Source organism: Rutidosis leptorrhynchoides, chromosome 3 (genome assembly GCF_046630445.1).
Source record: "Rutidosis leptorrhynchoides isolate AG116_Rl617_1_P2 chromosome 3, CSIRO_AGI_Rlap_v1, whole genome shotgun sequence".
Classification (NCBI taxonomy): domain Eukaryota; kingdom Viridiplantae; phylum Streptophyta; class Magnoliopsida; order Asterales; family Asteraceae; genus Rutidosis; species Rutidosis leptorrhynchoides.
Genome location: NC_092335.1, coordinates 572,011,657 through 572,020,154, shown reverse-complemented (window position 1 = coordinate 572,020,154; position 8,498 = coordinate 572,011,657). Strand labels below are relative to the sequence as shown.

Below are 8,498 nucleotides of genomic sequence, written 5' to 3'. Positions count from 1 at the left end.
GTGGTCTCTGAAAAATTTAACTCGCGCCGAGCGAGAAGATAGAGCCCGTTATAAATTCGGATGGAATTAGTTTCTTTTATTTAAATAAAATTTTATATATTTACACTTTTTATCCCTGAAAAAATGTAAATTTGAGGGACCGTTGTGTAAATATAGACGAAGTTGAGGGACTGTTTGTAATGTGAACGCAAACTCAAAACGACAATCTTATATAACTGAAACGACGATATTCGCCATCACTTCTATAGTTTCTATTAAATTGCTAAAATGATGACATCATAAATAAGTTATTGTCTTTGTTAAAAGAAATTTAAAAAAAAAAAAAAATTAGAGGAGATCTAGATGATGTCATTAAACAATTTTGTTACAATTAAAAATAAATTAAGGTTTATTACAAATCAGATTTCAGCATACACAAATCATAAATCGTCATCCGCGAACCCTAATCAAAAGCATATCGATCTGATGCGATCTAATCCTACACCACTTTTCCAAAACCCTAACTCCATTGTAGTCATCTAGAGGTAATATTTCTTTCATCTACATAATTATCCTTTATACATATATATTTACTATCGACGATAGTCCCGTATTAAATAATTTACGATGAATCATTAGATTACCCTTTCCATGCGTTCTTCCTCAATTACCATAGAAGAAGTGCAATTGAAAACAAAGTAAGATTTTTTTTGTTAAATTTTAATTATTGTTGATTTTCATATTTAAGTTATGCTTTATATTTTGTTCGATTTCGTGTAAACTTAGGTGCCTTATGACTGTTTTAGGGTTCATATAATCAATGTTTATCAATCTGAAATTCAATTTTGACTTCGATATACAGTTTGATCGTTTGAATGAAGTTTTGATTTGTTATTTTAGTGTTAATTGAGTGGTATGTTAATATGTCTGTTTGTTGTGTGTTTATACACCACGTGATCTTTAAAATACTTGAAATAAAGCATATTTTGAATTGGACTTGCTATGCTTCTAAAATACTTATGTTGATGATATCTTTTGCAGTGTCGTTTTAGTTTTTTGAAGCTTTGCATGGATCTAAAAATAGTTTGAAGTAAAAATTCTATAGTGTATGAGTGATTTTGAATTTTAATACTGATTTCTCAAAACCCTTCTTTCATAAATTCATCTTAATCTATTGCTAAAAGTGACTAACTTTATCATTCGACATTGGATGTGATCGGGATCATCGTTGTATTTAAGTCTTTAAAATTCAGCATTGCTTCTAAGATAAAGGTTGTAGTTTTATCGAGCAGAATTCATTGGAGGAACATCCCACATTGTAATGAGATCACATCGATTAGCCTTTCATGTAAGCTCAATTAACTTTTGCGTTTGTATATTTTTCCACATCATTAATTAATGTTATTTATATAAGTTTGATCATGTTATTTATTACTTATATAGATATAAACAGAAGAGAAGACGGGGTCTCTGAAACATAAGAGAAGATTGGGTCTCTGGTGTTTAGATCAAAAGTAAGTTAAACATTAGAACATTATCTATGATGTTATGTTTATGTGTATATCTGGTCAAAGATTATAACGAATATGGTATGAAATATCGCCAAAAATTAGTGAATTGGTTATAAATCTTGTGGGTCAAACGGGTCGGGTAACACTTTTTGACTGTATTGATGCTATACTAATCTTGTGCATATGATTTCCAAAGGGTCAGCTCAATGGGAGAGATAGTTATTATGATTAACTTGATTTAGTTGTTAAGATTTTGGTGGATGTAATAGGTTGCAATGGATGGTTGATATTATATGAAGATTATACAGTGAACAAAGTGACGAGAAGAATAGATGGGATAATTCAAGCGGGGGGACTCTTTGAATTACACAGCTTCTCAATTCTAAATCTTTTTTAATCATTTATTTTATTTTGATTGATTTTCACTGTAGTTCTTAGAGAAGCTAGCACAAAAAAGTAGCACCAAGATGGAAGAGACTCGACTTCCAGCAAAACTATAAGTTTTTCTTTTACCTTAGTTGGACACATAATGGAATGCCGAATACATATACATATACATATACATATACATATAACTATAATAACTATAATATTATAGTTATTATATATTTAAAATAACCTTAAAAATGTTGTTTCCATTACAGGAGAAAGCAAGGAGTGGCAATAAAGAGTTGTGCTGGTGAACTAGGCTAGAAGTTAAAGGTGAAACAAAAGCAGATACGGTATGGTTATCGAATTTATCAGCTTTTCAAATGCTCCAAAAGATGGTGGCTATTACTATCTTTGGTCATTATTTGTTCTCTAATGATATAAATGAAAGCTTACAAGAAGTTTGATTTTGGTGCTGCCAAGATGTATCTTAGAAACCAACACATTTTAGTTTCTAGGGTAGAGAAAATAGACTTTGTTAGTTACTTTAATGGGTTTTTTAGCTTATGCTAATTGCATTTTTTGACTTTCATTTTTATTAAACTTTATGTGTGTGTGATGTTGTAGGTGATCAAATAGCATACACATTTGCTACACAAGGCAAGCGAGTACCTTATCTCTATAAATAAGGTCAGATGGTTTCAAAAGTTGCTACACAGCTATAGGGTCTAAAAATTATATATTATCTTTTAACAAACTCATGATTTCACGGGTCATTTCACTAGTTTAGTATATAAGTGTTAGTGTTAATTAATGTTAATATGCTAGACTACTTTTATAATTGCTCATTCGAACGATCACTGAATTTGTGTATTAAAATTTATAATACATACAATTAGTTATGAAACGTTTGTTTAATCTTAATTTTACACTTGTTATTGTTCACATTACATTTAAGCATTGTAATCTTATTGAATTGATTCCAAGTTAATTGGCAAATTACAATGACCCAACAGAATCTATAATTAATTAAGATTTATTTTGCATGATTATCGATGAACACAATCAATCTCAAGAAGCATCACAGTTTGAGGTGGTCAAAGAAAGAGTATAAATTGATTGATTACGGGATAACACATTTAGACCGCATATCTGTAACTAAAACTACTTGTTCTTAGTGATGATAAATCGAATAGGAAAAACCTCATTCAATCACATGTTTATAACCAATCTGATCTAATATCTAAATTTTTAAACATTTAACTAACTTGAAGAACTGACCAATTCAATGCAAACAGAATATAATATCTAAAATATTCCACATGGAACACTCGAATTGCAGTTTTACTAATAAAGAAATTATATTTTCAGATGCATCTCATGTTAGATCTATAGTAAATTACCAATAGATGCTGTCAGCCTATGTCAGGATGCCACAAATCTTAAATTAAAAAAGGCCTAGCAGCTCAAAAACATGTTACCATCAATTATTATCAAAGTAATTCTCCTCTTACTTGAATCCAATATTAAAATCTTTGTCTCCCAGGAACACCAACTCACCGCATACTTTGAATACTGCTCTCTTTTTCATGTATAAAAATCAACAGTATAAAATTTAATAAATTAATCGCACAAAATAATAAAAAATAATTCTTCTTGGATCATATGCTTATTTGTATCTATATATTCCCCTAGGGGCCAAAAATAAGAGGGGTAATTCACATTTTTAAGATCTGCAGATCAAACCAGCACAACTTTACACAACTCAGACCCGACCCGACCCGTTTTTTCATCTTTTTTGACTTAGTTCTTTTGCTGTTGACTTTGGTATTGTTTGGATAAAAGCTTAGCATACAATATTTCATTCCAAGAATCAGGTACACCAGGAAGACACCAATGGCTGCAATCTTGAAAGTGCAATGGTGATCTTCTTTCTTGCTCTGAGTAGTGCTGCTTTCTGTAAATTGAAGGGTGCCCGTCTTTTCGAAAATCTGTCAGTCTTGTGATATTTAGATATGATACGCGCGTTTTCATCCCTTTTAGAACCCTCTCCAATACTTTCATCTTGTCGGGATATGGCGATAAGTATGATGTGTTCTTTATCGGGTTAACTTCATTGTCACATTGCCCTCCTGAATTCCACTGCCCTCCTCTGTAATACAAAAAATAAATAAATAACTAATTAAAAATCAGAGACCAATTTCAACCATTAGTTTCATCAAAGTTACCATATCTAATAGAGTAGTTTTTATGCAGATTGAAAGTGACATAAGAATTTTCTATGGATTTAATCTAAATGTGTCAATGTCATATATTTTACATATAAACAGTCATTTCAGGTTTGTATTATATTGGTGATGGGTCAAAAAAGGTTGAAATATAGGAATAGGAATTAGTAGTATTTGCAGGGTTAAGGTCGTCGCAAAAATATGTTTTAATGCATAAAACATCCTAATTCATTTTAATTTAAACTGTGTTAACCTTCTAATACTATAGATTTTGTAACTGCATTTAATACATTAAATTTCCACATATTCCAAAAGCCTTAGACAAACAAAAACTACCCATTATGACCCATCACCAAGCTGCCCAATTAGCCACCTTTTGTTAAATTAAGTTCACCTGAAATGAGAAGCAGAGTAACCACGGAAAAAGACCATAGTTTTGCTAGGTTTTATATTGGCATCAACCCATCTTCCCCATGTAGTCATTGCTTTACGGAACGCCTCTAAAACGTTAAGCTCACCGTAAACATGGCTACCTTCTTGATAATAATCTTTCCTGCAAAATTTCCAGTATTGCTATGTAAGAAACAACATTGTCATCATAAAAAAAAAAAAAAAAAGTTATTTCATCAAATAACAAATTGAGATTAATACCCTTTGGCAGTTTTATCATGAGTCCACCAATGACCCGTGTTGAACACAACAATGTCAGCATTTTTGTATTGGTCAGCCGAGGCACCAACCAAATCAAGCCGCAGAGTCTCTTTCTTTACACCATTTTTGTCTTGCGTTTCAGATTCTCGAACTATAAATGGAGCCACAAAGAACTCGACTGTACAATCATAATCCTACGCATCCAAATGCAATGAAAAGTAAGCTACATTCAAGTCGATTACACAAACATACAATCATTATCATTATGCGAATAAATCAATAAAATGTACCAAAATTACCTTGAATACAAACGAATACGAAGGTTCCGTTCTAAAATGATGCCTGCCTGACGCTTCATAAACTCTCGTTTGATCTTTTACTGAGTTTCTTAAAATACAAATCAACGATTCCCACATATTTCTATTCAACGAATCGCCTACAAAAACCAACCGTTTACCCCTCAACAACTGCAACATCTTGTTTCCATCCAACCTACACAAGTACCCTCACAATTCACAATCAAATTCAATAGCAACATTCCAATATCTTATCCCTATACAGACATTACTCAATTCAAATTACTAACCTATAGATGTTGAGTGTAATTTAATCAACATTAATCAATTAATACCATACAGAGATATAATAATATATATTAGTATAACAAATAGATTTAGTAAAGATTACTCATACAGAGTATATATATATATACCTTGGTAAAGTGCAGGAATTAGGTTTCCATTTAAGCATCTGAAATCCTTTATCAGGTCTACCATTCCTAAAACAATTAAATTGTTCATCAATTAATGAACATGATCCAGGTTTATACAATGGATACGTTTCATCTCTCACCCAATCTCCATCAAACAAATCACAATTCACCAATTGCTTCACCTCATCATCATTATCCCCTTTATTCACCGATTTTGGACTCAATTTCACTGCGCCTTCAGTACCATTACTCTTCACTGAATTATCCGATTTTGCTCCGTTTCCAGAATCCGATTTCTGACCCGATTTCGCTCCATTATCAGTAACATTATTACTTTTCAACAAATTCTCCGATTTCACTCCATCGTCCGTACCGTTTTTTACAGTAACTACCGACTGATTTGACCTAATTTCACTAGTCAAATTCGAAAGAATTTGAGAACTAGAATGACTAATCCTTGACTGATTTGACTTCACACCTTCACTATGTGTAATATTCCTATCATTATCAACTGTCGGTGGTGCATGATTAGATCCAGAAAAATTAGTACTATTCAAACTGTAATACGTAATCGGTTGTGAAGAATTATTGGCAAAAAAGTAAGAATAAATGGAAGAAAAATGAGATCTAACTGAATCAACAGAAGTGGAAGTTGTACTATTGGCTTTAACAGTTGTACTGAAAGTAGAAGAAGAGAATATATTGGAGAACCATGGGGAAGAAGGATTAGGTGAAGGATTAAAAGCTAAGAAAACTGTAAAAGCAACAAAAATAGAGATGAATACGTAAGCAAATGTTCTAGTTTTTTTACTGGTTCTGAATGAGAATAACTTCTTTGTGAATTTGATATCTGAAACTACTGTTGTTGATGATGGATTCACAACTGGCATATACTTTGTCGATTCCGCCATTAAAGTAAAACAAAGTGTGCAGTTTTTTTGCAGTGTGTTTTTAGAGAGAGAAAGAAGATGATAATGGAGTCTCGTGAGCATGAAAATAGTGTGTGTGGACTGGACACCCTAAATTTTGGGATTATTTTAGTTTTCAAATTATTAGTTACGGACGGATTACTCCGTATATATCAACAATTAAAATATTTTATTTATATTTTATTTATTACCTGAAGTAGTAGAGTTATATAATTTCAGTGAGAATTTATTTTAAGTAAGTTATTTTCGTTGTATTTAAATGAAAAAATTAAATAAATTATGATACACCTGGAAGTTATTATGTACATATATTCAAATAGAAAACACAAAAAAAGGACAAAAAAATGGAACTATTCATTTGAAAGTTTTTTACAATTTTGTCACTTAAATTGATTTAAAATACTTACTGTACATAATAATAATTCCGTTAAAGGAGTTTCGAAATCGATATTCGATATTCACATTCTTCTTGAATTTAGGTGTTCAATGTCATTCGTTGGTAAATTAGAGCACTGGGAGTGGTGACTGAGGTCACTTGGCATGTCAGGCCTGACTTGCTGAGTCAGAAAATGTGGGGAGTGGTGAGCTCTGTCAGTTAGGCATGTCAGTTTATATTTTTATTATTTTTTTATGATTTTAAATATAACATAGATGAATATAATTATAAAAATTAACAAAAATAAAAATAACTTCCATTAAAATAAAAACAAAACACTACAATTCCTTAAAAAAAAAAACATTACATTTCCTAAAAAAAAACATTACAATTCATAAATAAAATAAAAAAACATTCCAATTCCTATTTATTAAAGACAAATACGAAACGCTTCAATTTCCACTTCGAAGCTTGGCCCGAATCGCCGCTTTCTTCGCTTGAAGAACCTGTGCATCTTCTTCATCCATTCCCGCCGTAGACATTTGTAGTATTTTCAAATCAAAGTAACTAGTCATTGATTCAAAAGTGCCGCTTGCACTTTCATCAAATGAGGATCTTGCGGAAGCGGCGGAGCTCGAAGACGTCTTTTGTGATTTTGATTTTCTTGATTTTCCAGGAGGTCGTGGTGTTGGATCCTCCCCATATAGCTCCGCATTTGGATTCTCTTCCGGTTCTTCCGGTTCCTCATCTAGATCACAATCATCCAAACTAATACAATCACGTTTGGTTGTTTTAAGTGGATTCGGATTGTTCCACTTTTGCTTGTCTTTTAGGAATTCCCAAGCTAGGTAATTGTTAAACTTCTTAAACGTCTCCACCTTGTATTGTGCATCACAACGTTCTTTGAAATTGACATCACCCTCGCCGCTACGTGGAACTCGTTTGAGACGACTCACGATTCCACCATACTTTCTGCAACATTCATTCATTTTTGTCCATTTGGAGGTCAACATATCCTTTGTTCGTTTGTAAGGTGGACCCCTAGAATGGTACTCATACATAACCACGTTCCAAAACGAAGATGACTTTTGATCAATGCCTTGGTTTGGATCTTCAGAAGCCGCAATCCACGATTGAGCTAAACGTAGCTCATCTTCGGGTTCCCACAAATACTCAGTTCGTCTTCTAGGTTGAGACGAATCGCCCGCAACTTCTTTTCCTTTAGCCTTTGCTCTCGACTTGCGTTTTGGTGCTTGTTGTGTTTGTTGAACTTGTGTTGGTTGTGTTTGTGGAACTTGTGATTATTGTTGTTGTTGTTGTTGTTGCCACAACATAAACGCTTGAATTTGCTCGGGAGACATTTGTGGCATTGTTTGTTGTGAATTGGCAAAATTTGAAAACCCGAGATTAGCCTCACCACCACCACTAGCCGAACCTTGAGCCGATCCGGGTGAATAGGGTGAGAGTGGACTCCAATTTGGATGATAATAATTTGACATTTTTTTTTTGAATGAAATTTGTGTTTTTGAATGAGATTTGTGTTTGTGAATGTGTTTGTGAATGTGTTTGTGTTTGGGTTTGGGTTTGTGTATATATAGAAAGTAAAAAAGAAAAAAAAAGGAAAAAAAAAATTGAAAAAAAAACCACAACGAATCTCTGCAACGGCTTTATTCTTTTTTTTTTCTCGAGTCACACCCGTCGCCACCGAGACTGACATGGGTGCGACGGTACATGGTGAAGTGG

The 8,498-nt window shown here is 32.7% G+C and overlaps 1 protein-coding gene and 1 long non-coding RNA gene across 5 annotated transcripts; one reads left to right on the top strand and one right to left on the bottom strand.

Annotated features, from left to right (window-relative positions):
* Positions 1-386: 386 nt before the first annotated feature.
* LOC139898656 (uncharacterized) lies at positions 387-2,718 on the top strand. Of its 4 annotated transcripts, XR_011777094.1 has the most exons (6): positions 387-524; positions 619-677; positions 1,259-1,327; positions 1,423-1,493; positions 1,760-2,212; positions 2,487-2,718. It is a non-coding gene; the product is annotated as an uncharacterized lncRNA (long non-coding RNA). The 4 variants fall into 4 exon arrangements; XR_011777093.1 differs by having other exon boundaries at positions 1,272-1,327; positions 1,423-2,212; XR_011777092.1 differs by having other exon boundaries at positions 1,423-2,212.
* A 778-nt stretch (positions 2,719-3,496) lies between these two features.
* Positions 3,497-6,481, bottom strand: LOC139898655 (protein trichome birefringence-like). The gene is made up of 5 exons (XM_071881412.1): positions 5,451-6,481; positions 5,038-5,230; positions 4,739-4,932; positions 4,482-4,640; positions 3,497-4,011 (listed from the first exon to the last, which is right to left on the bottom strand). The coding sequence occupies exons 1-5, from the start codon at positions 6,440-6,442 to the stop codon at positions 3,663-3,665; spliced, it is 1,887 nt and encodes a 628-aa protein (XP_071737513.1). The 5' UTR covers positions 6,443-6,481; the 3' UTR covers positions 3,497-3,662.
* Between the last annotated feature and the right edge of the window lie 2,017 nt (positions 6,482-8,498).